The sequence below is a fragment of the Hyperolius riggenbachi genome, chromosome 8, assembly GCF_040937935.1.
Source record: "Hyperolius riggenbachi isolate aHypRig1 chromosome 8, aHypRig1.pri, whole genome shotgun sequence".
Lineage (NCBI taxonomy): Eukaryota > Metazoa > Chordata > Amphibia > Anura > Hyperoliidae > Hyperolius > Hyperolius riggenbachi.
Window position 1 is genome coordinate 239,196,937 of NC_090653.1, and position 27,754 is coordinate 239,224,690.

At 42.8% G+C, this 27,754-nt stretch overlaps 1 protein-coding gene across 2 annotated transcripts in view; it reads right to left on the reverse strand.

Moving 5' to 3' along the window:
- The window catches only part of LOC137527678 (semaphorin-3F-like), a 224,494-nt gene that overhangs the window by 124,298 nt on the left and 72,442 nt on the right, over nucleotides 1–27,754 (reverse strand). For both annotated transcript variants that reach the window (XM_068248415.1, XM_068248414.1), the window contains one exon: nucleotides 26,316–26,427. In XM_068248415.1, the coding sequence (XP_068104516.1) occupies nucleotides 26,316–26,415 (100 nt within the window). In that variant the 5' untranslated portion in view covers nucleotides 26,416–26,427. The remainder of the gene's footprint in view (nucleotides 1–26,315; nucleotides 26,428–27,754) is intronic.

Sequence of the window (27,754 nt, forward strand, 5' to 3'; positions counted from 1 at the left end):
TGTTGGTCTGGAACATATCCCTCTTCCCACAAGGCTTGTAAATCACGGAGGGCTTTATAATCTTTTTTAGAAAAGTCAGACCAATCTTTGATGGCACCTCCCAAGGGTGCCTCATCTTTTTTCATATATTGTAATTTTAAGATAACCTTACGTGCGAAGAGATTGAGATCCTTTGCACATTCAAACTTGTCAATATTTTGTGAAAGGGAATAGTTAAGACCTAACTTTAAGACTGAGATCTGATCCTGAGTAAGGGGTGTGGCACTTAGATTAATAACCGTATTGGTATCTTCATTTATTTTTTCATTTGGAGATAGTGCTCCATATTCATTTTCTTGGGGGGTGGATTCAATTGATGGGGTGAAATGGGTGTTAATTTGTTGGGATTGGTGCCTTTTATTTTTTTTGTCTTTTTCTTTTTCTCTTCCCTTTGTTTTGGAGGGATTGTCTAAAAATGTGGCAGAATCATGTGCAGTAGATGCATCTGAAGCTATTGGAGGTGAGGTCATCTCTTTTCATTTGACAGGTGCAGTGGGGGTGTAACCCTTTTAGGAAGTTGACTCTACATTTTGTGGGGATGGTGGTGGTGGATTTTGGGCTTCATCTTCACTCGTGGGGGCCTCTGATAGAGAATCAAGGGTCTCCCCTGTGTTGGGGTTGTCTTGTGGATTCTGTGGTTTGGGGCGAGGTCTATTTGGCACTTTTTTGTCCCATTGATAGGCCTGTCCCATTTTATATGCAAGTCTGTCACGTTCAAAGCGGGATTCTTTTTTGTCAATAATTTCCAAATTATATTTGTGCATGTGCTTAGTCAAAGCCTCATTGCGAGACAAAAATACCGATTTTTCTTTATGAGTCTCCAATCTGGAGTTTATAGCCTCAATTTGTTTGTCAAGGGATATGAGATCAGCTTGGTACAATTCTTTGCTCATTTTTAGGGCTATTTGAGAGCTATTTTCATAGTTACCTTCCCATCTCCTTTTAAAATCCTCAGTGATGTGCCTTGAATGCGGAAAGAGTTGTATTCTCATAGTGTATAGACTTATTTTTTCATCAAGATATCTATCGATGTATTTCAATTCCCAATATTTCCTGGATTTAGCTTCCAGCAAACGCTGTAAGCGATTAAAACTATACAAGATATCTTTGTCAGTCAAAGGACCTGAAGGGGTCGTTTCTCTATGTTGTTGTAAATTCTGTATAAAACTATCCCATTGAAACATGATGAAAAAAAAAAAAAGGGAAGATGGGGGAAAGGAGGGATCAATTGTCCTCCAGGGGGCGGGAGACTCCCGCCGACGCCAGCCGACCGGAGACGTCAAATATCAATGTAATCTAATAAGTTATATACTACAATTATATTATTTATACAATTATATATATTAGGGGCAGCACGGTGGCGTAGTGGTTAGCTCTCTCGCCTTGCAGCGCTGGGTCCCTGGTTCGAATCCCAGCCAGGGCACGATCTGCAAAGAGTTTGTATGTTCTCTCCGTGTCTGCGTAGGTTTCCTCCGGGCACTCCGGTTTCCTCCCACATTCCAAAAAAACATACGGATAAGTTAATTGGCTACCCCTAAAATTGGCCCTAGACTACAGTACTTACACTACATAATATAGACATATGGCAATGGTAGGGATTAGATTGTGAGCTCCTTTGAGGGACAGTTAGTGACAAGATATATATATACACTGTACAGCGCTGCGTAATATGTCGGCGCTATATAAATACTAAATAATAATAATAATAATAATAATTATACATATGTGGTGAATGGGTGGAACTCACATTAGTGTGCAGGGTCAGCAAGACCCAGATACAGAATTTAGATACAATTAGTGAGCTCCAACCAACATCAAACACCACAAGCCAGCAATGTAACTATTGACCAGAACACGGCTCAGAGTGGTTTGAAAACTGAGGATTTAGGAAAAAGCAGACCGAAGTCTGCATATCAAAGCACTCAATGAGTCGTGGATCTAATAAAAATATATAAAGCTTTTATTAATACATTTAAAAATATATATGTTCAATTGGAAACACCTAAAAGAGGCCCATAAAAAAACGGCAGTTTTAAGACACGGTCTATTGGTTCACAACGCTCACTGTCCAGCTAATAAGGCATAAAATGATAATATGAGGACCACCATATATGGGAACTGAATTGACAGTTCAAATAGCTGTATCAATTAAATAACGTAATGTGCTTGAACAAAGCCCAGGTTGCCTTTTGATATGCATACGTATTGTGCTGATGGTGACCTCCACAATGGAATAGAGGAGTATGCAGATAAGTTTGCACAATGTCTGTGAACCTCATTGCATTGTGGGAAATAGCTGTTTACAGCTGTTTCCAACTGCGAAAAAAGCAAGCAGCATCTCCTTCCGCTGACATCACCTGCCAACAGTAAAAATGTCCCCATGTGATAAATGTCAGAATGCAAATCAGGGAGAGGAAAGATTTTACAATGGGCAAACACTGACTAAATTATTTATACATAATTATTGTAAAAATGAAGCATTTTTTTATTACATTATTTTCCCTGGAGTTCCTCTTTAATGCCACATTTGCAATGTATACTGTATCCATGCTACATTACGCACCCATGTTTGCATCGCACTTTGCACAGGCTGCCAGAAGATAGAGGAGCAATATAAACCAATAACAACAGTACTAATAACTCAGGCCCACAGTCTGAGGCAAAGAAATGAGACTGAAGTTATTTTAGAAGCATTAGTACAAAGCCTCTGGGGATTTTTTTTTTTCAGCCCTGAATTACATTATCAAATATTTTTCTTCTTTCCTCCAACTACTGCAGGCTTAAGTAAATATATACTGTACTAGTTTATTATTAATTTAAACATTATTTGCTTAATTTCAGCGGAAGGACAAACATTGGCCGCGGTACAACTCGCTGTTCCACCTCACGCACTCCGATGCCAAAGTCAACACTCCGAAAGTCGAAGTCAACGTCTTCATAAAATGACTTGTCAATATGACATCATCCCTCGCTAGTAGAAGAGGGAGAATGAAACACGTGAGTCATCCCATCGGAGTAACGTACCACCTACACTTCAAACTGATGGGACTGTAAGTCAATATTTAAGTCTGTCATCACGGGAATACAAAAAGCCATGAGACGTGTGCTTTCATCTTTGACATAAGGCTGGCAAGGTTAATTGTGACATTAATTACAAGGGAAATGCTATTCTAAATAAAGGATAGTCAGCTTCTGGTCTTCCATTACTATTCCTTCTGATATTTGAGAGATGAAGTCAAATCAAAGAATTGCAGTTATTATTATAGTAATTACTGTCACATGGCTGGTCTGCAGAACATGCCAACTGTTTCCATGCCAGAGGGAGATATAACAAATGGTCTGAATGTGACGCAGTTTTTAAAACTAAGGAGCCATGGGCATGTCGGCCCCATGCAATTAATTAACCTGCACCTGGGTCTCCTTGCTGGCTCTCTTCTGATTATTTTCAGGTGCGGTGTCGGAAGGGGTTGAGGAATCTTCCCTTCGGGTGGCCTGGAGGCTGCCCTCGGATTGGCCCGTTCAAGATTCGCGGGCTTGCGAGCCGCCTATCAGGAGGAAGCTGGCGGTATAAATCAGACAGCGCGGCGCAGCTGCTCACCTTTACTTCAGCAGAAGCAGCTCTTGCGCCCCGCCCTCCCGCCCTGGAACTTGTCGAGGTTCTGTAAGACTTTGTTGGGGGCTTATCACCTCTAAAGTAAGGAGGCGGATCTTTGGGTAATGTCGCCCGGTAGCGGACAATATGTTTTTTGTTCTTCTTCCTTATGTGTTAATTGTGTTTTGGGTATATCACCCAGATGTACCAGTGTGTACAAACATTTGCTTTGGTGTTCATAAAAGAGTTTAAATAAAGATTTAAGAGTAAATAAAAATAAATAAAAAAAAAATTCATTTACCAAGCCCCAATAAAGCTGGCCTCGGCCATTTCAATCCAAAACTCTGGTCTGGTTATTGTATATATTAGCTTGGTAAGTTTCCTTTAAGAATTAATGGGCCGTACATTCCCATGAGCCATGCCAGTTGGAAAGGAAGACCTCTTGAAAGCATCAGTCCACCCAAAGATTTGGATAGCAGCTGGTGGTTTACATCAACCATTAGTTTGGTGCATGTCTATCAGGCGTTCCAGAGGACAAATTTCTGTTCAGCTATCTAAAGCTAAGCACACACTGATAAATATGGTCGTTTGGTGGGTATTGGGATGCAATTTCTCAGATGACTGTTTGGGGCCAAATGCTGTACTGACGTGTCACTAGCCAGCAGGCTAGCGTTGCATGTGTTGCTAAGGAAAGGAGGGACAATGAGCAGTGCACAACAAAGCAGCTTGATGAGACGAACAGAGGAGAACAGTGCGATCAGGCGTCAGGGATAGCTAAATATCCAGTATGTTGGATCTTTAGCAGTGTTGCCACTGTAAACATGCTGTATTCACGAGGCAGTTTTTATCTGCCATCATGGCTAAGGTGAATCCGGCATGTCTACATAGCTTAAAGGGACCTGAACATCCCGTTTACAAAATGTATAAAATGAATTGCCCCCTAAAGGAGGTTTGTATATGGAATGTGCCGTGAGGGGTGGGGGAGGGGGGAATAGGAGTCCTCCAGAGACGGGGCGCCTCCATGGGCGCCAAATTCTCACCATTCCTTGCGAATTTATACATGGGGTGGTGGGAGGAACATCATGTCTTTGGGGGGGACTGCCGTCTACTGGAGAGTGTTGTGTGGTACGGGAGGTACATCGATGACCTTCTGATTATCTGGAGGGGCGATGTTTCCAGTGCGGCCTCTTTGGTAGAATATTTCAATCAAAACAATTTGAATTTACAGTTTACATACACAGTTGACACAGTGTCCATTAATTATTTAGATGTTACACTGTGTGGGGATGTCGATACTGGGCTTGTCAACACCACAACCTATAGGAAACCGTGTAGTGGTAACGCAACTCTCAGGGCGGACAGTTGCCACCCAGCACATACAATCCGAGGCATTCCTGTTGGCGAATTTGTTAGAGCCAGACGGAATTGCTCGAAGGAAGAAAATTTGCTGAGTGAGCTGGATATTGTTGAGAAACGCTTGAGAGTTCGCGGTAATCCGTTGAGGTTAATTAGGAGAGGCAGACTTAGAGCCATGGAGAGGTCACAGATTGAGTTATTACAAAATGACGGTGGCTCGGCTCAGGCTCAACATAAGCCAACTTTTGTGACCACTTACTCAGCAGAATACAGGCATGTGACCAATATCATCTCCAGATATCTGCCTATTCTGGAGGGAGATGTAGGTCTCTCGCCTGTCCTGAAGGATGGTGTAAGATTTTCTAGCCGGCGGGCTCCCACTCTGGGACAGATGCTCTCTCCCAGTTTATTCACATCTGGCGCCACAACGGACACTTGGTTGACAGTTAAAGGATCTTATAGGTGTGGGATTGCGACATGCAGGTATTGCCACCTACACAACAAGACTAGAACGGCTGTCTCTGCTTCTAATGGCCATACTTACAATCTTAAGCAGTTCATTAACTGTGGCACCTGTTATGTAGTTTATCTAATTGACTGCACCTGTTGTTCCGTTCAATATGTTGGGTGTTCCACCAGGCCTTTAAGGCAGAGAATAGCCGAACATTACCTAGGGGCAGGGTGGTCCACCATGAACATTTCAAACGTGGCCAAACACTTTAGGGAGGTGCATGGGGGAGACATGAGATGTTTCCGGTTTCAGGGAGTAGAGAGAGTTATGTCACCCAAAAGAGGGGGGATTTATATAAAATTCTTCTGAAGAAGGAGGCAATGTGGATACATCGCCTGGGGACCAGGTTACCCCATGGCCTTAATGCTAGGTGGGACTTAGCGCTCATCACACAATAGTTTATCCCTCCCCCTTCCTTCTCTCCTCCGCCCCCCTCTCCTGGGGGCCTCCTGTATGACAAACTATGGCCCAGTGGGATATCCCTCTCCTCATTACCTATATATGTATATACATATAATTTTTCCATCTATAGACAGGGTCCGTGTATGGCCTCATACATATTTATATGATTTTGTGCTTACTCACGCTGTTCTTTGCCAAATTTTTATTAATTTCCTGGCACTTTGTATTTTGCATTTTATTTTGATTTTTAACTTATGTGTATAGTGCTTTGCTTTGTAATATGTTTTTACAGGTAATTACTTGTCTATTACATTTAGACCACTTTTCCTCCACTTCTCCCTTGCGGGGCGGAGTCTTAAGTGGCCGGCACAGGATATCCTCCTATTTATAGGAGGTTCTGTCATTTTTTAACTAGCTATGATTAAGAGCTGAGATAGCTCGAAACATGTTAGCGCCTTAATGCATGTGCATACTTTTATACTGGATACGTCCTAAATAAAGCTATTGTTTGGAATCCTGGACTGGTGCGGACCTTCTTGTTGTACAGAGGGGCTGCTCACTAGCCCCTATCTTTATGGTGGCATCCACCTTCTTTCAGGGAGACCTGCAGCTTCAAATTTAAAGCCACGGCGGCGTCACATGCTGCTGGCTGCCACAATGCACTAGAGGAGATGCACACCCATCGAAGGACTACATCTCCCTACACGCGTTGCAGCATTCGTGGACAAGCGATACCTCTGGAAGCTTCAATCTATAGCACCTGTGGGACTTTCTGGAGGAAGGTGAATGCTACCATACAGACAAGGGTCTAGGTGGCAGCCCCATAAGGTAAATAATGGAGAAACTAGGTGTTCAGGTCTTTTTAAGACTGACAGAGCAGGTTTGTCTTACTTTCCTGATCCATGATTCTGGAACAGTTTGTCTTAAACTCCATCCCCCTTCCGTTCTATGGAATAAAATCTACACCATGCTGGTGGCTGCTCAAGCCTGACATGGTGTAGATTTAACTGGCTCCCATGCTCACAACATGATCACATGCTCCCACTGCCCCTAAACTCAGCTGTCTAATGACAGCAGCTACGTTTTGTGTACTGGTCAGAACCTGTGATGACTGTGATTCCATGAAAAAAAGGCTCTGATCCCTAAGGAGGAAAAGTCAGCCACTCCTGGTCAACATATATAGAAAAAAACAGGAAATTGGATTTGATTTCTCTCACTCAAATTAAAAAAAAAAAAACCTTTGTTTTTACAACAAATCTTTTTTTGTTGAGTTGCCAGAAATTGCCAGATTGTCAATTGCCAGAATTTTTTTCTACTGAGGTGTAATCGATCACATGCCTTATGATGCCACTATATACCTATGTATATTATCTTCTATTGCTGTGATCTGTTATTTATACAGAAGATCTGATCAGTAGGCCTAGCACAGGCAGGGCACTTACATGCAAAATGGGCACAAGGGAAATTTGGTCACTGGAAACAGCCGCTAGTAGAATATCGGTAATATTACTGATATTTTATGATTGTGAAGTGGTAATTCCGATAGTAAAATATTGTGAAATTTTACTGATATTTTACTATCCCTAAACCTAACCTTATTCTCACACGAGCCCTCCCTCTACCGATGCCTAACCCTAACTGACCCCCCCCCCCACAATGCCTAGCCCTATCCGACCCCCCATGATACCTAACTATAACTGAACACACGATGCCTCACCCTTACTGACCTTCGATGCCTAACCGAACACAAATGATGTCTAACCCTAACCGACCCGCTCCCCCAACTGATGTCTAACCCTAACCAACTCCCCGACCAATGCCGAACCCTAACTGAACCCCCCCCCGTGATACCTGAACCTAATCAAACCCCCACCACCACTAATGCCTAACGCTATCTTACCCCCCACGATGCCTAACCCGAATCACCAACAACCCCCCCTCCCCATCCGTAAACCTGAATACAACCATGCTGCCTTCACCGTTAGATTGAAAACCAGATTAAAATAGCCGGGCTGCCTGCTATGCAAATTAGTGATACAAGTAGCGGGCGCCACTATTTGTAGCCGCAGTACGCTTAGCGGGCGGCCCTGGTGCCAAAATTTCCCTCAATTACAGGTAATAACATGGGCGCCTGTGAGGCTCCCAAACTTACTGTCACCCTCCGTATCACCCATGGTGATCTTAGAGTAGACGGGGAGGTGTGGCTTGTGATGCAACAGCCATTGTGAATGGCCATCATGTTACAAGCCCTGCCTCCCTGTCCACTGTTATCTAACATGAGCAGCATGGAGGCACTTTATACACGGCTGCTGTAGGGAGGCTTTCAAAGCCATGACCTGTGGTTGGAGCAAATGGCAAAAGTTCATTTAAAGCAAACCAGCCAAACGTCTAAAGGTAGCCATATATCTAGCAATGATGAACAGATTTGACTGCATGTATGGTGTGCCGATTGCAGACGAACAGAGCCTGGAGCCAGCGGCGGACATAGACAGGTAAAGTATACTGCATGGGGTAGGGGAGGGGGTGCATGTTACATTTGGGGGGCAGCGCCAGGGGTTTTGTCACGTTTGTTGCTCATCACAATATCGCTTGCTGTTACCGCTGCACATCCGATCGACCACAAAGGACCGACATCTTGCAACATTTGGACCAAAATTGGTCAAATCGATGATCAGGCATATTCTTGGCGGCCCCAGTTTTTATGCGATCTGAACATAATTATCAAATTGGATGGCCGGTTGGCCGCCAAGTCGATAGATGTATGGCCACCTTAAGCAATGGGAAGTGATCAAACATTGTAACAAGAGGCAGGATGCTTATTACTGTTCCCCACATCCCCCCCCCCCCCCCTCCCCTGGAAATACAGCTTTGCCCAATCATTGCAAATAATGTTTAGACTACTAGCATCACATGCATGAACTTCACTATACATAGTTCTACTAAGTGGAAATTTGTTCCATGTATCCACTACTCTTCCCGTAAGCGAAGCGTCCATCTACACTGCCGAGAAGCCTTGTCCTCACAGTGCACCTTTATTTGCATTGTAGTCCAGACGCCGCAGGGGATTGTGTTGCACTCACATTCTCACCCATCATAAGGAATCCTTTGTGTGTCTGCTATGTGGCCCCATTCCAGCTCTACAAGCCTGGCTCACAAAGATGAGAAACAAATGGTGAAAACCACCATCTGATCACATTTGCTGCTTCAGCTTTTTCTGAGCCGTACAGAACTTGCAGGGTGGCCGGAATGCAAACAGAGAGCAGGAACTGAACACAGTTATGACAACCGATACCTAGCGAAACCCAAAGACGCTGCTCCAATTAGAGAAACGGGGGCAGGACCCCCATTCTGATTGACAACAATAAAACGAATAATAAAAAACAATCTGCAGTATATCTATAAATGTGCCTCAGCCCTGCACCTGTCTGATGTGACAGTGGCTGCCAAGATTGTGGAAGGAATTATAATACACATTCATCACCAGTTGTGCAATTTCATACAATTGCTAACCCCCCCCCCCCCTCGCTTTGTCATAGGAATGAAGTTCCTGTTCACTTGAAGACTGGCTCCCTTTGTCCTAAGGCAACAAGAGAGCTGGATTGCCAGCAAGGTCGTAACTGACTGCACTACTACAGCACTAGTTACATGCTTACAATAACTATTATGCGGAGGAATGCAGAGGTAGCAGCCAGGGTGTTCAGTGCTATTAGGATACAATGGGAGTAAAGGGGTCAAAAGCCTGCAGGGTGCTCCTCTAAAAAGCGTTATCCATTAGACAAACTCAAGGATGGTAACGCTGTCAAAACTGATTAAAATGAGCAGCACTTCCTCTTTTTTTTTCCAACTGCTATTGTACATTAACTCAAGTATGCTTAAAATTGGGGCTCTAATCACTAATGCAGTATGCTTGAAATTACTGATTTAACGGCATTTTATATTTTAAAGTGGACCTGAAGCGGAAAAAAAACATGACATATTGAGTAGTACGGATAATGAATAGAACATTAGTAGCAAAGAAAAGAGTCACATTTTTATTTTCAGTTATATAGCTTTTTTTTTATAACATTGCATTGTTCTATCACATTGCAGGTTTTTTTTTTATTTACCACACTCTGTCTTAATCAAAGCAGAAAGAATGATGCTTTGGACTTTCCTGCAGTAAAACCTTTTCTGTCTCTCACTGTTCCTAGGCTGTTTAAAGTGAACCTCCAGGCTAAAAACCTACTTAGCAGCACTGAAAAGGCATTGTGTTTCTTTAACAGTTTCACAGCATCATGTTTTTCTTACCCTAGATTCATTTTTAGCTGCACAGATGAAAACTGCCTGGGCATTTTTCCCCTGATGCTGTGCAAAGCATAATGGGATTTCTGATGTTGTTCTTCTGCTGTTTTGGCGCATATTTGAGTTTTTTCATTTTGAATTTGAGATTTGAAGCCTAACGCGCGCAGCTGGGAGGGGTGATCAGCACACAGGACAGTTGGAACTGTGTCTCATGCTCCCTGTCACCTCCTTTCAACCAAAAAGATGGCTGCCCCCATGAAAAAAGATAGCTGCCCCCATGAATTCAGAAACATTTGCCTGTTCTTTTAAAACAGGGTGGGTAATTATATTACCTATCTATTTTAATTAACATAACTAATGTAACTTAATGACAGTATGCTTGTTTAGGCTGAAGTTCCCCTTTAAGTGCTTCAGAAAACAGAACTGTCTTGGACCCAGTTGGTCGAATAGCTCAGAGGAGCTCTTTTGCATAGATAACCAAAGTTTTTTTAACTCTTCATGTACTGCTGTACTGCTTTTGGGGCATGCTGGGGGTGTCGGAATTTATTAATTGCGTTATTTAAACTAGTTACTCTTACCTGACCTGCCAGTTAATGCAATACTGAAGAGATTTTCTTTTTTTTTTAAAGGCAGATACTCACCTATAGGAGGGAAGGCTCTGGATCTTCCCAGTCCTCGGTCAGTGTCATCCTTCTAACACTGATCCTCCAGGACTTGCCACCTCCTAAAGCCTTCAGAGACACGAGTGCTTCCGAAGCCTCCCAGGGATCTCTGAAGGTGTATTTGGCCAGTTTGTTTTATACCTGAAATGAGGGTGACAGCGCTGGAACAAAGCCACTGACAGAGGACCAGGAAGGCTCTATGAGGTCCACAGCCTTCCCATCTATAGGTGAGAAACTGCCTTTTTGTACAGAAAAAGTTGCTTCAGTTCAGTATCACTTTAAAAGATAAGTCTGATATAATTTGATAACAAAACAACTTGTGTAACATTTGTATATATTTCAGAGCAACTTTAGTTAAAAAAAAATGGAATTGCTTAGGGTGCCCATTATCAATTTACAGTTTAGTGAATGATCGACCTTCCGACCGATCTGATTGACCAAGAACAATGGTTTTATAAATCGGATGATCAATCCAATTTTCAGATCAATGCTATCTGAAATGATCAGATTGGTTATATTTTTTATCCTGGGATTCGGAGGACAACGTGGAGTAGCGGACGGGCGCCTTGGATACATTGGGAGCGGATCTCCGAGCACGTGGCGGTTGAGACGCAACTGAGGACAGCCCAAGTAAGCCTGCCGGCCAACTAGTGGGGGAGAGTGAGGTATATGGAAGGTCAAGTGTGCTGAGATGAGGTGTGAGCAGAGGACAACTTTCAAAAAGATCATTTGAGGTGGGGAACGACCTGAGATCGGCCCCATATGTGAACAGACCTAAGTTGAGGTCTCACCAAACAGTGAGTTGATCACAGTGGGGTGTGGTGGTGGCTTACCCTGTCTCTAAAGCCGCATCTACACGCGTAGATGCGGCCGCGATGCTCTTTATCAATCGAGCCGCTGATGCGGCTCGATTGATAAGATCCGACAGGACGGATCTCCGCACCGCCGATTCCCTGCTCGATCCCCGCGAGGGGACAATGGCAGGGAATCGAGCGGGAGATAAGCGGCGCCGGCGGGGACGAGCGGGGAATCGAATGCGGCGCACGCGCGGCGAGCGGGACGCGGCGGGCACGCGGAAAAGGCGATCCGGCGGCTAATCGAGCCAGCGGATCGCTACAACCTCTCCCCGTGTAGACGGGGCTTTAAGCTGCTAGAAGTATTGTAGAGAAGTGACATCAATTGCTGCATCTGTTATCATTGTATTTATGGGACTTTGTTGCTGTCTGGGCATTTCACTGGGGACAGTGATGTCTGTTGTACTGCATTGAAAGAACTCTTATGGTGGCCACTAATGATCCAATCTTTTTCATCCAATCTTACCATTTTTATGTAACATAAGGTAACGGCCTGAATTATCCATTCAGTATATTCACTCAATTTACCCTTATACTACATAGATTTGGTAAGATTGGATGAAAAAGATTGGATCATTATGGGCCACCTTTAGACTGTACTGTGAGCGCTTTCCTCTCTCTCTTCAAGGTTGAACGTTGGCAAAAATTGTATCATTAATGGGCACCTATAGGGCCCAGGCACACACGTGCTGATAGGCAGATGGCCATTCATTTTACAGAAACACATGTTGCTCTTTAGTGCAGTGCTGAACACATTCAATGACACTGAATGGGATAACATTGTGTTGCGCACAGAAATGCATGCAGCTCATTGTCAGAATGCACTGCTGCACACCACATTTGTGTGCCCATTAGACAGTGCTTGTGTCTGCGTATCGTATACCGATGCACGTTGCTCAGCTCAGCAAAGCAACAGTGCACCCCGGAATGCCACATTCTTTTGAAGGTCAGCCCAATTCTGTTAAGTCTGTCCTTCCACACCCTGATTGGTGCAGAATGAAGCAATGTCAGGTCATACACGCCAAAAAAAAGAGAATGATCTACTCCTAAGCTGAAGGAAAAACACTTTATACATATCCCACTTTGTTTTTTTTTCCTTCTTCTTCATCTCAGTAAAAGCTGTCTTTGCCCAATTTTAATCATCCTTAAGTTGTTTTGTTAAATCCCAGGGAACCCTTTCAAGTTAAAGAGGAACTCCAGCCTCAACAAACATACTCATTAAGTTACATTAGTTATGTTAATTAAAATAGATAGGTAATATAATCTCTTACCCACACTGTTTTAAAAGAACAGGCAAATATTTGATTTCATGACGGCAGCCATCTTTTTGGTTGAAAGGAGGTGACAGGGAGCATGAGACACAATTCCAACTGTTCTGTGTCCTGATAACACCTCCCAGTTGCTAGGCAACGTGATTAACAAGATAGGAAATTCCATCATGCTCTGCACAGCATCAGGGGAAAAAAGCCTGGCTTTTTTTTTTTGATGGATGGAGCTTAGGTAAAAATGCAGCTAAAAATGATGCTTTGGTAAGAAAAACAAAGTTCTGATGCTGTGAAACTGTTAAAGAAACACCAAGCCTTTTCATTTCTGCTGAGTAGATTTTTAGTCCGAAGGTTCACTTTAAGGTTGCAGCAGGGCCGGGCCAAGGCTCAGGTGAGAGAGGCTTCAACCTCAGAGTGCAGTGTAGGAGGGGGCGCACAACTAACAAGTAGCTGGCAGCATTCTGACGCTATCATTCCCTGATTGTGTTTTAAGCAGAGAGAAATAAGAAAAGGGGATAAAGTGGCAGTGGCTGCAAGCTAGATAACTAAAGATTGAGGTGTTTGGGGGGGGGGGGGGGAGGTTGGGGCCCTGGGGCACCTTTTAGTCTAATAGCAATTAGTGTGTGATAGCTGGGGTGGGAAGGATGGAGGGGGCACACTTTGGTGCCTCAGCCTTAGGTGCTGGAGGACCTTGTCTCGGCTCTGGGTTGTTGTGACACAGTGCTGCCACTTGTAAAAGACTCAGTAGTCACATGGCTGCAACTTCATCATTAACCACTTCACCATACTAAGGGGTTTTTCTCCTTATGGACCAGAGCAATTTTATAACTTTATCACTACTTGTCAAAACAAAATGATCTATATTTTGTGTTTATCACCATCAATTAGGCTTTCTTGGGTGCTACATTTTAAGAATTATTTTATTCAAAATGCATTTTAATGGGAATAATAAGAATAAAATTAATTATTTCTCAGTTTTCCCTCATTATAGTTTTAAAATAATACAGACTACTGTAATTAATAAGTACATATTTTATTTGCCCATTTGTCCCGGTTATTACACCGTTTAAATTATGTCCCTATCACAACGTATGGTGACAATATTTTACTGGAAATAAAGATGTATACAAGCCCTTATTTGCAAAAATTACAGTAACACACACACGACATACATATTAAAAAAAAGTCCCAAAGATAACTATTTATGATTATTATTATTTTTTTAATGTGACTTTATTTATATGTGTTTTATTTTGGTAATTATGGGAGGGCATGTAAGGGGTTAATTAATTGGGTATTATATGTATTTTTTATTTAATGTAATGTAGGTGTCATTTTACAATTTGTCCACTAGATGTCCGCCCCCTTACACACATTTTTCCTAGTGTGTTCCGATTACTGCATACATGCATTACAGGAAGTAACGCGTGTATGTTTTACTTTCACTTTAGTCAATGACCACTGGCAGCTCATTGGTAATTGATCGTCTGTGTACTAACTGGTGGTGATGAGGGAATGCACGGCAGGCGATCGCAGTATGTTAACACTCCTGGAACGGGACCAGTCCTCCCATGGGGCGTAGATATACTGTGTAAATTCAGATAAGTTAAAAACGGTCATCATGAATTTCTTCATAAAAGTAGAGCTTAAAGTAAAGCTTTAGATTGTAAGCTTGCAAGGGCAGGGCTCTCTCACCTTTTTATGTCTTGAAATTAGTTATACATTTTGTTCACGGTTTACATTTGTCATTGTAATTATCGTATTATGTCTGCCAAATTCTGTATTATTTACCAATGTTGTTATTTTGTGTATAAAAAACAAATGGAGGACTGGCACTGCTCAAATGTATAAAGCTCTTTATTGAATAAAGAGCTTTATACATTTGAGCGGTGCCGGTCCTCCATTTGTTTTTTGGACTGTGTGCTCCCCAAGAGGCACTGGGGTTTTTGGACCAGGGCACGCTCCAACAGTTGGCCAGTCGGTGCTGCCTTCCATCTGCTGTTTTTGGTTATTTTGTGTATAACATTGTTTGCAATATCATGTACCCCCTGTCACAGGAGCCCTAGTGGTCAGACCGCAAATTGCCTTCCAATCGGTTTCAGCACCCAGACCATGCAAGCTTTGGTCGCGATCTTTGCGCAGAAACCGACAGAAATTTGGGCAGCAGCCCCACCAGAAGGGAGCCTGTGGGGTTATGGAAATACAACTTACACACGATTTTAGGGTATAACTGCCACCACCACTGGTATGGGCCAGTGGACCCGACTGACTGACTAGTCCTGCGAATAAAAACGGTTAAACACACTCTATTCTGTCTAGATATCAACAATAGTAGTAGCGTCTCTCCACAGACCTGGGATCAGTTCCTGTGTATGGCTGAAAAGCAGGGTAGCGGAACAGTAAATGACTTTAATAAAGTCTTTTATTCATGGCAATATAAATAATTAATATATACAGACAATTATTAAAATCAACAATTATTGAAACATTAATAGCCAGTATGAAATAAAAAAAAGAGAAAATACTAAGGCCCCGTTCACACTTGCGGTTTAGTAAAAACCGCACCGGATGTCCGGACCGCACCGTATCCGGACCGGACCTGATCCGTACGGTTCCTATCCGGATCCGGTCCGGATCCGGTCCGTTTGCATCCGGTTTCCGTGCGGTGTGAACACGGTTGCGGTCCGGATCCGGTTTCTTAAGGAGATAACACCCTTTAATTACCTGGGGTCTGGGAGGTTTACCTGGGGTCTGGGAGGTCAGCAGAAGGGTCTGGGGTCATTGTTGGAGACAGGTGGACGTGTGGAGACCATCCGTGGATACAGAGACTGCAGTTGGGACCATGGATCCAGGCATTTTTTACTCGTAAACCTGGGAATTCTCTCTGTTGTTCGCCTCCTTCACATATCAGACATGTTGCTGGCAAAAAGAGCTCCAGCATGAAATCGCTGCTGCCCCACTCTTTGCTGGGCCCATGTGGTCCCCATCCAAAATGCATAGGAAGTGGGGTAGAACGTCCGGTTTTTGTAGCCAGTGTGTTGTGCGCTCTCCGGCTCTCATTGCTTTGTATTGGCCGGATGGTGCAGTCCGGCTCCGCTCCGGATACGGCTGCCGGAGGAGCCGTACCAAAAAATAGCGCATGTTGGAACGGACGCCGGAGTCCGGATCCGGCCCGGATCCGGTCCGGCTCCGGTCCGGCAGAACGGACGCATGTGAACGGACGCATAGGCTTTCATTGCCATGCCGTGCGTCCGTTCCGTCCGTTCTGAAAGCGGTCCGGCTCCGGCACGGCGATTCCGGACGGCCACCGCTAATGTGAACCGGGCCTTAGGGTTTGTGGAAATATGTCCGTTCTGGGAAAACTTGTAGAGTTCCTTTTGTTCAGTTTCAGCAAAGTTTAAAATCCAAGCAAAATGGAAAATGTCCTTTGTTTCAGTTCAGACAAGATGGCCGATTAAGATGGCCGCTAGCCATGTGTCCTCTGGCTAGCACCAGACAGCTCTCATATAGATGGAATGTGGAGGACTGAGGGAAGAGCCCCTCGCATATGCTTTTGATGAAGCTGGTTTGGGGGTTGTGGCAACGCCGGCCCCTCTGAATTACCAACCAATGGCAGTTCATTTCCTCTGAGAGATTTTAGGTTTTAAACTTACAAACTGCCGTAACCCACAAATGATACACGTCATATTCAGGTGGATAACAGATTCATACTTGTCAGAAAATACAGATTAATATGACATCAGACATGGCTAGTGCAACGGACCCAGTTCTTGAGAAGGGTCATACCTCAATAACCGGACGGACTATCACAATGAATTTCATATCAGCACGATGGCCAGATTTTACCGAATAAGACTATATGAATTTCATAGCTGTGCGATATACGGTTTTTGTATACCGACAGGAAATCATACATCACATAACTTCAGGTCTGCTCTGGTCGGTGCCGGAGAGTCTGGCTTCCTCAGGGCCCCCCTGGGGAGCCAGCTTCCTAGTCCTTTTCATAAAGACATCTGGCTGTAGTGGGACTGAGCTGGTCCCTGCAGGGAATGTGGCCACGTGCGACATTCCTGAGGGGTGAGGGGAATGCTTTGCTCACAGGGGGAGCAGATCTCTGGAATAAAAACACAAAAGTGTCGTTTTCTGATCGCTTGCACGACTGCACAGATCCGACAGGGAGTGATTAGGAAATCGACTGGGAATTCTCTAGATTCACCTGCGTTTCTCACGGCTGTTCCGTGACACCCCCCACCCCCAGTTTTTATCTTATGCTGTACTGCGCCACAAAATTACGGTAGTTGGCGCTTTAAAAATCAATAATACTGTAACGATTGGTGTAGCACACAGACATCTGATTATTGTGTGATCTGCAGAATCACCAATAATACAGACTCTATACCCGATAATGTGGTGATCTGCAGTATCACCAATAATGCAAGTATAGACGGCTGAGAAACAGAGGTGTAAAGTGTTTGGTGCAACAGTAGATAAATGGATAGATATCACCAGAGAAGCTGGTGAGTACTATCTGAAACAACAGTGCGGTGGCGTAGTGGTTAGCTCTCTCGCCTTGCAGCGCTGAGTCCCTGGTTCGAATCCCAGCCAGGGCACTATCTGAAAAGAGTTTGTATGTTCTCTCCGTGTCTGTGTGGGTTTCCTCCGGGCACTCCGGTTTCCTCCCACATTCCAAAAACATACGGATAAGTTAATTGGCTCCCCCTAAAAATTGGCCCTAGACTACAGTACTTACACTACATAATATAGAGATATGGCAATGGTAGGGGTTAGATTGTGAGCTCCTTTGAGGGACAGTTAGTGACAATATATATGTACACTGTACAGCGCTGCGTAATATGTCGGCGCTATATAAATACTTAATAATAATAATAATAATAATAATAATAATAGACCTCACCAGGGGAGCTGGTGGGCACTAGCTGCAATGACAGTGCTAGCCCTCACCAGGGGAGCTGGTGGGTACTAGCTGCAACAATAGTAGTATAACAAACTAAACCTCACCAGAGGAGCTGGTGGGTATATAATCAAAAGAGCACCTCACCAGTGGCAAGGGCCCACTGGTGAGTAGAGAGGTCGGACAGGCAAGATTTGGCAACTGAGAGGCGGATACAGTACAGAAACGTGAGGCAGAAGAATAGTGGGTTATCAGGCAGAGGTTCAGCAACAAAGGTCAGATAGGCAGAAGTACAGAATCGATGAGCAATAGCAAGGTCAGAGTATAGCCAGAATCATACACAGGTAATCAGTAATACAATATAACAATAGTCCTAGTCTTGTGTGAAATCCCTGGTTTCCTCCCAGATCAAAGCACACCGGATACTAGTCTAAGGTCTGAGCGCTAACACGAGTGTATTCGCAACAGCAGACAAGTTGCCAATGACCAGTGAAGGCTTAAGAAGCCGAGGAGAGCTCACAGCTGCGCCCCTACCAATCAGCCAATCCGAGCGGCGTGAGTCACCTCTGACGTTAGCGACCAGCAGGTCAGCTGACGCGCCTTCCTCCAGCATAAAAGTCCTGTCTCCGTGCGCGCCCGCGCGATACAGCGACCCTATGAGCACGAGACAGTACCGTTCCCGGTGTGCTAGACGCCTACGGAACGGATGAGGCCTGAGAACAGGGAACAAAGGTGGCTGCGGGTATACCCTGCGTGTCCGCAGCCGCCATAGTTGCAGATGTTACAAATACTCCAATAATAATAGTCCCTGCTGTACCACCTTTCTCCACCGGGGGAGCCAGACCAGTGAGTATTTAGCGAAAAGCTGGGGGTAACTCAAGTTCAATTTAACTGAGCTTAGAGTTCTGCATTAAAATAATGCATTAGTGATTTAAACAGCTCATTTGAGAATAAACTCCTGTGTGTATTAAATGAATAGCTGGGCTGTTTCAGGTGGGAGTGCTTTCCAGGAATCCAAGAGATAAGTCTGGTATACCTATCAGAACCTGAGGAATCTGAATAAAATAGTGGGCCTGTTCTTTGTGCTCCCATGGAATGCTCTCTGACATGGTGAACGATGGGAAAGGCTACTTCACAGAATTAAGGCCATCATATATTTAAATGATTGCTCAATGGGAGTGAGACTACAAGTGAAGGGTAGCTAATGCATTGCTGTGGAGGAGGATTTTTCAGAGATAAGCCTTGAGCAGAACTGCTGGCCAGCCCAGCTTCTCTTTCCCGGTAACTCACAGACACATATGCTTCCTCTCCTGTGAGCTCATTCTATTCATACATACATACATATGTCCTGACACACAGGATGCCTCAGGATTTATACGCAGACACAGAGGGTGTCCCCGGACCTGGCCTACTGTGAGGGAAGAGAGCTTCACACTCAGTGACGTGAGGGATAAAGGCCCAGCTGTCACGCATAGATAGAGGGGCTCAGGGCTCCCTATTAATAGGTCCCCACGTCTGTGGTGAGATAACATGGTATTTTTGGGATGCGCTTGTCAAGAACAAAGTACATGAAAATCCCGACAACTGCCAATCCCCGTCCTCCGGACTGCTTTGTTCTTCATGGAATCCTTGTTGAATACACAGAACCACACAACTGTCACCGCAGACGTTTCCACTTTGCTCACAAGGTGCCCTTTTTGGTTGCAAACCTTCTGACTGGTTAATAGGTAGTGGCTACTTTTACGCATATGTGGCTATAGATTTTATTTACAATGGATGCAAGCTGATTTTTCATCAGTTGAACTAAAGCACATTAAAGTGGAACTGTAGTGAAAATAACAATGAATAAAAATTGCTTATTGTTTACAATATTCATTTATAGATTATTTAGTCAGTGTTTGCCCACTGTAAAATCTTTCCTCTCTCTGATTTGCATTCTGAAATCTATCACGGGTAGTGACACCTTTAGTTCTGCCAGGTGATCTGTACAGAATGTTCGTTACTGTGAGTTCTATGCACAGAGGGAGATGTTACTTGCTTGGCAGTTGGAAAAAGATGTTATTTCCCACAATGCAACAATGTTCCCAGACAGCAAATTGTCAGGACCATGGTAATGACATCACACTATGGGAGGAGTTTCACCACAATATCAGCAATACAGACGCCCTGATGATCTATTGGAGAAAAAGTAAAGATTTCTCATGAGAAAGGGGGTGTCAGCTACTGGTTGGGGTGAAGTTCAATCCTTGGTTAAGTTCTTCTTTAAAACTCATTGAAGGGCCAGGAAAGTTGTTACAAGTTGGATCATACAGCTCAGTAAAATGAATAAGCTGTGGGCATGCAGTAAAGCAGCATTCCTGGATGTATACCTGGCTTTCCAGGGACATAAAGGAGTGATCTGCATACCATACTCACTCACTGGCCTTCAGAGATGCATTATGGGAGTAATGTCTTTCTCACATGAAGCAAAATAGTTGCTAATACCTTCTGTTTTACGAAGGAAACAAGTATCCAGCACTGCTGACATAGATAATAAAAGAACAGATTTTTGCTTTTATGTGAAATTCAGCCTCTTGAGCCAGTACTTGCTAGAGCTACTTTTGTGTTCAATTTCAGAGCAGGATCATCCACAAGGCACCTAGGCAGGTGTCTGAGGCCTTGTGGGTGTCAGGGGGCCCAACTGCCATTTTCTCTGTCCAGTCTCTCACCTCAGATTGCCAAAAAGATCATAAGTTGGAGCCAAAGCTAAAACCTTGCCTAGGGCCCCATTTCATCTAAATCCATTATTGGTTACAGTTACTATTGTAAATTGTAAGGGCAAACATCAACCTGCTTTTAACTTCTGGATCCAGCAATGTTTGACCATCCTTGGATGATTGTGTACCTCAACCTTTATGTGTATATAACAAAGCAGGTGGCAATTACATGGATAATTAATGCACAGTATAAATGAAATACATCTAAAAAATACAGCAAACACAGCAAACAACCAAGGGAGGGCCCTGTTCTTACAAGACTACAATGTAGGACAGTATAGGTCATTTCAAAGAGCTCTTAAGGTGGCCACTAATGATACTATTTGCTGAACAATTGATTACAAATGATTCTTTGTATGAACGATCGTTTGGGTCCTTTGGGACAAAAAACTCCTATCCAATCTGATCAGACTAATGAAATCGATACGAATTTTGCTTAGATCCCGTCAATCTGATCGGTTAGGAGATTTATGTCCATTAGTGGTTTCAAACGATCATTTTGTGATTTTTTCGCTCATACAAAGAATCGTTTGTTATCGATCGTTCAGCAAATTGTATCATTAGTGGCCACCTTTAGGAAGAGGTTCCCTATGCTCGAAAATAACAGTATGCCATTAAACTAATTGGGTCCAGCCCCTGAATTGCAGGTAAAGTCTATGGGCCCTATTCAATTCACTTTTTCTTCTAAGTTTTTTTCCTAGGAGATCATTTTTCATCCTCTGTTTGAAACAACTTTTAAACACTCTTTTGTTTTTTGGTGGTTTAAAAGGCATTTTACTGACAAGTTCGAAAATAACTCCTTGGAGAAAACTCTGGAGAAATAGTGAATTGGATCAGGCCCATAGTCTTTAATTTTAATTGATATAATGTGATCCCATAAATAGTATATAGGTGAGCTATCACATTTAGTTTTGTTTTTGTAATTAATAAAGGTCACCATTAGCTCTATAATCTGTAAGTGCTACTTTGATCAGAAAATATCTCAAACAGATCAATCCCTCCAACGTGAAATCCATAAGGTTACTGGCTTACTCACAAGCATTGCTCTCAGCGTCAGCTTAGACAGTCAATCATCCTTGCTTTCTTTCACAGTACTGCTCATGGCTGGTAACTCGATCGCAGTGTACAACCTGTTGCCAAGTGCTGTGAAGCCGGTATGGCTTTAGACTGAGCCCTGACGTTCCAGCCAACAACTGTACAAAATGGTGACAATGAAGGCGTGCTTTTATTGCGCAAGCTTATTTAAAAAAGGATAGGTGATAAACAGCCTTCATTATTGCCTGGCCCTTAATAATGTCAATATTGCACCGTCTGCCAATATTTCCCCCCACTAGAAATTCCTCCAGCAGGAAACATAAGGAGACAATTCCTCACCCTACTGTGACCTTTGGAGGTTAGAGGTCAAATACACACAAAAACACAAGGTAATCTCTTCCCCTAAGCGACCCACAAGAGGCAGAGGTCACCAAGACCTGACCTGTGTTTATCACTGGCAATAACTGGGATTGTGAAATGGGACTGGGTTATTGCCTGCGGCCTTCAGACACAATGCACCCTGGAAACAGGTCAAAAGGGAAATGGTTTATAGTGCAGGTATCCTTTTTCACAATAATCTCTCAGAAAAGTCATTACCTCTCTCCAAGGTGACCATGAAGGCATCTGCATGCCAGAACAGGTGCACAGAGTTTCTATAGACCTACAGGGCTTACCGTATGCCATTGTTTCTTCCACTTCCAGATATCATGTAAGACGTCACATCTACCCATCTACGGTGTTGGAATGCTACTAAGGAATTGTGAGAAAGCTCCAATCCACATTCAGTTTTGAACAGTGGGGAAGGAGATTAGAATCTTTTGGGTGGTTAGTCTTGCTGTCCATGCTCCCCATTGCAGATATATTGTTCCTCACTTGATGCCCATGGGACCTCTGTGGAGCTTTCTCACTTTGGTATAAAAAAAAAGTACAATTCCTAGAAAATGAAGGACAGCAATACAATTTTGACAGAGATTCTAACTGGGAACAATTAATGAGTTGCACATAATTTATCCTTGCATATAAATATCAAATAAATGATATGCAGCTTGAAGCTGGAATATTAGAATAACTTCCTGCCCATTTTTATTGGTCCAAGTTCAAGCTGCATAACATTTATATTAAATGTAAATTTAAGAAGAAATACATTTTGTGCAATTCAAGCTGGTTGCACACTACAGCGGTGTAATTAGCCAGCGTTAGCTAGATGATCTGACAGCAACAGCATAGGAAAGTTGCACCGCGCATTATAGTCATAGTTCAAGGGTTACCAAAAAGTACATTAAAAATTAACATGGGACTTCTGGTTTACTTCTGGGAATCGCAGGGTAACCCACTGCAGATTCCGCATTACCCTGCGGTGCCTGGAGCACTTCTATCGCATCACGTCACGTCACACCGTGAGTACTGTGGCCATTCTCATAGAGAGTCTAATAGCCATTGCGACCAGCTGCGGCGGGGGAGCGGCAGAGGAGAGTACCGTGCTTTATGTGTGAAAAGGGGCTCAGATGCATTTCACAGAAATATGAAGTTGTGCATTTTTTTTTAAACGCACATTGGAAAATGCAGAGATACGCGTGTTTTAATGCAGTCTATAGACTTTAATTATGTGCAAAAACGTGTGCAGTCTGCAATGCAGGTGATTCTGCTTTGCTCCAAGCCTGACTCTACCTAACTGGTTAAGGAGAAGCACATTTTTCTGAGTTGATACAGAGTGTTCCAGACCTTGCATGCAAATTTATGCGGTTAGAAAATGGACCAATCTAATTCCACCTTGGCAGAATTTGATAAGTGCATTTTCAAGTTGCATAAATTTGCATTTAGGCTACTTGCACACCAAGACGTTGCGTTAGGTGCCACGTTAAGGTCGCATAACGTGCACCTAACACAAACGTATGGTGCTGCAAGATAGGACGGTAGAGTGAGCCGCGTTAGGCGGCTCTATCCCTATAAGGTCTCCCAGAGTTGCGCTGATTGGCCGGCGGGACCACGTGATGCGGAGCGAGACACTCCGCATCACGTGGTCCCGCCGGCCAATCAGCTGCCGCCAGTGCAGTGAATATTAAGTAGCCATGTGCGCGGCTACTGTAGCTGGCTCTCCCCGCCTCCTCTCTGCCCCCTACTGAGCATGTGCAAACAGTCTAACGCGGCTATAGCCGCTCTAACGCCGTAGCATGCTGCACTTTCGGGAGAACGTGCAGTGTTACATGTAACGCAACGTGGGCTGTGTGAACAGCCCACTTGTGTTACATTGCTGTGCGTTGGGGGAGCGTTACAGGCGCACCAACGTGCGCCTGTAACGTCCCTGTGTGTAAGCAGCCTTAAGATCTGCATATCTCTGTATCAACTCAGAATGATTTACCTTCGCCGATTCCTCAATTTTTCCCCCTTGATGGTCTCATGAAACCCCATGATGGTCCTGGTTCTCCACATCCTCACTGGGTAACCTGTGTTAATATTCAGTTGTAAACATCTCTTAATTGAAACAAGAGTATACAGTGTGTTTTATGATTACATTAGGTACTAAAATATTCTTTTTTTGTATTTTGTATTCAGGAAAATATTTATAAATAAAAAGTATCATAGTGCCACCTGCTGGTACAAATGGAAAATACAAAAAAGGTCTCACTTTACAGAAATGCAGTAAAGAGATGATAGCTCCTTAGAGAACATGCCTTGTGTATCAGTTACCAAGTCTGGGGACTTTGCTATAGTAACATTACTTCTTTACTACAACAGTAAAGCAACACTCTCTTCTGCTCATGAATTGCTACCAAGTGGAGCAACTAAACAACTGTGACTTATTTGTAATAGTTTACATTGTTTATTTGAAAACACTATTTATTTGCCAGTTCTTAACACAATAATTATGATTACAAAAATTCCTTTATGCATTCCATTTATCATCCCAGCTCCGTCTGCTTGCCACAACCGTTATGAGTTCATCATATGATAGCCTCACACAGTTCAACAAACGGTCAACATACGGTCAGCCTGACTAATGCTTCCAGATCAAAGTAACAATCATAATAGCTGCATCACTGAAACCTTCAATCTCAGTCAGATTAAGGCCAAAATCCGACTGAAGTTGACTGAAACATCCACACTATGGTTTTGTATTGCTTGATGCCGTGTGGATAAGGTGTTCAAACAAATCAATATTTAACTCTGTGTTAGATCGTGGTTGTGACCAATCTGCCACTAAAAATTAGTTGAATGTTACCGAGTTGACTTGGAGAAGGGCAGAGATTTCAGAAATATCTAATCACAATGATCTCCTGAAAGCTGACTGCTTAAGCTCTACGTGGCCACCGTTACTCTTTTTGATGAGAGTATTCTGGTACATCAGAGAGATGAAAAGTGAGACTACTCCAGGGAAGGTGTGCGAGTTTGGGTGGGGAGGGATGAGGGTAAAGTTCCATAACCGAAAGAAGCACAGTTTGAAACTCTTGGGAAAATATTCTGACAATGGACCCTTTACAGTAATAGCAAGTTTGTGGGTCATATGGGTCACCATCGTGGTTATAGGTTTTGTGTGGAATGACCCTTTAAATGTGTTTTCTACCTCAGGGAAGACCACAGAGGAAATGGAAAATAAATTGGGAAGGTCTAATGTTCTTTCTGACTACTGCCAAATATCTGTTTGGAAAAAGCGGCATCAGTGATCAGAGAATTTATGTTCCTTCATAATACTGGGAAAGCGGCGATCTTACTACAAGCCACCAAGCTCTAGAGAAGTGTCAAAAAGAAAGACCTGACAATGTGGTTCATTAAGCCCCATCTACACGATACGATTCTTTGTATGATTCGATTACGATTCTATTTACGATCCGATTAAATCCAACATGTCCGATCGGGATTCGATTCGATTCAATTCGATTTGCCATTGCAAAACAATGGCAAATCGAATTGAATCGAATCCCGATCGGACATGATGGATTTAATCGGATCGTAAATAGAATCGTAATCATAAACAAACCAGTATACTCCCTAGGTAGAGTAATTTGTGATCTACAATTGTACAATCGAATGAAAAAAGCAACTAACTATAACAGGCTACTGGATTTCAGCCTGACAAACATAAAAGTACTGCACTGTTAACAACCGGACTATGTAGAAACACTCAAATGAAACATAACAGATACACAATATAAAGAGCAAAAAACTGTTTTGACATTAAAAGAATACACTCAGTGGTGAATCTAATGGGCAATTTCCCTGATCTGACCTTTTTAGAGGAAATGCAAACAGGAGTCAAGGTCAAATATGCTGGATACTCTTACATCCATCTGAACAAGGCAATTTTAGGATCTAGTAAAAACTATTTCTAAATTATACTGTAACAAAATATAGATGGTCAATGAACAATTGATGCAGAATTTTGCAAATATTTAATACAAATTTAGGCAGCTTGAAAATGGACAAATCAAATGAAGACGAGGTGCTATTCGATGGGTTCATTTTCAAGCTGCAGAAATTTGCATAAAAAATTTGCATAATTCTGCATCAACTTGAAATTATTTTAGTCTCACTAACCATCCCAATTACAGACCACTGGATTTCAGCTAAACTACCATTGAAACAATACAATTTCATCTATTCGGTTACTGCAGTTACACTTTAATATGCATGAAAACAGCGAGCGCAGCTTACCTTTGTATGACAGGTAGACACGGGCGGGGCGAGATGTCCATGATCTCAGAGCAAAATTAAGTAGCAGCAGGAGTAGAGAGGGCAGTGCCGACATCCGCATGGTGTCAGTACCCTAGAAACAGGGACAGAAGGGACAAGACAGTGTTCAAACATTGCCATTCCCACGGTAACCTCATTACTTCTCACAATGAAGGCACACATCCCATACATCCAGCCTCAATTGCCATGCTACAAGCCGGATCAACTTTCACACCAGAGGTTTTAAGAGTGCTAAAAAAAAGACCAACCAAGTCTGATTCTCAGCAATAAAGCAGGAAAGGTTTAATAGGGCTGGTTTTATGAAACACATTTGCCTTTGCTGAGCAAGGTCCTTATCTAATCTCTTGTGTCAACGTTGGGAGGACCAGGAGATTTCCTTTGTCCTTTTTCTCAGTAAAAGGAAAATGATGCGACTATTAGTCAAACCGATTTAAAGAAAGGAAAAAAAAAAACATCCCGCAAGCAAGCAGAAAACAGACAATGGGAAAAGGAAATCTATTAATTTACATTACTCATAGGGCTCCGGAGAGCATGGGATTTACGTAAGAGCTAAGAGTTTTTAGACAAGATAATATCAGTCATCTCTGTGGGTAAAAAGTTGTATTTTAACCTCAGATATTGCCTTTTGTTTAGACGTGCTAAAGTTAAAGTGTCTGCACAGCCCACATTTATTTCCTGGGGAAGAGCTACTAACGGAGATGCAAATCCCACTTTGGACATGAGCCTCATAGAGTTAGTATTATTTCCTGTATTTATACAGAACTAGCATTTAACAGATTACATGGAGGTATGTATGCCCATCTGTCCCTGCCATAGTTAACCACTTGACCACTGAGGGGTTTTACCCCTTTAGGACCAGAGCAATTTTCTCCTGTCAGCACTCCTCCGAATTCTTTCGCCAATAACAATCACAACTAATCACAACAACATGATCTAGATCTTGTTTTTTTCGCCACCAATTAGGCTTTCTTTGGGAGGTACATTATGCTAAGAATTATTTTATTCTAAACACATTTTAATTGGAATAATAAGAAAAAAATCGAAAATATTCATTATTTCTCAGTTTTCAGCCATGATAGTGTTAAAATGAAATGTTCTACTGTTTCAAAAACCCACGCATTTTATTTGCCCATTTGTCCCTGTTGAAAATGTTCCCTAATACAATGTATGGCGCTAATATTTTATTTGGAAATAAAGATTTTTTTCAGTTTTGCGTCCATCACTATTTATAAGCCTGCAAATTAAAAACTACAGTAATATACCCCCTTGACATACCTAGTTAAAACTTCAGTCCCTAGGGCAACTATATATGTATTTTTTTAATGTACATTTTTATGTATATATATATTATATGTATATATATATATATATATATATATATATATATATATATATATATA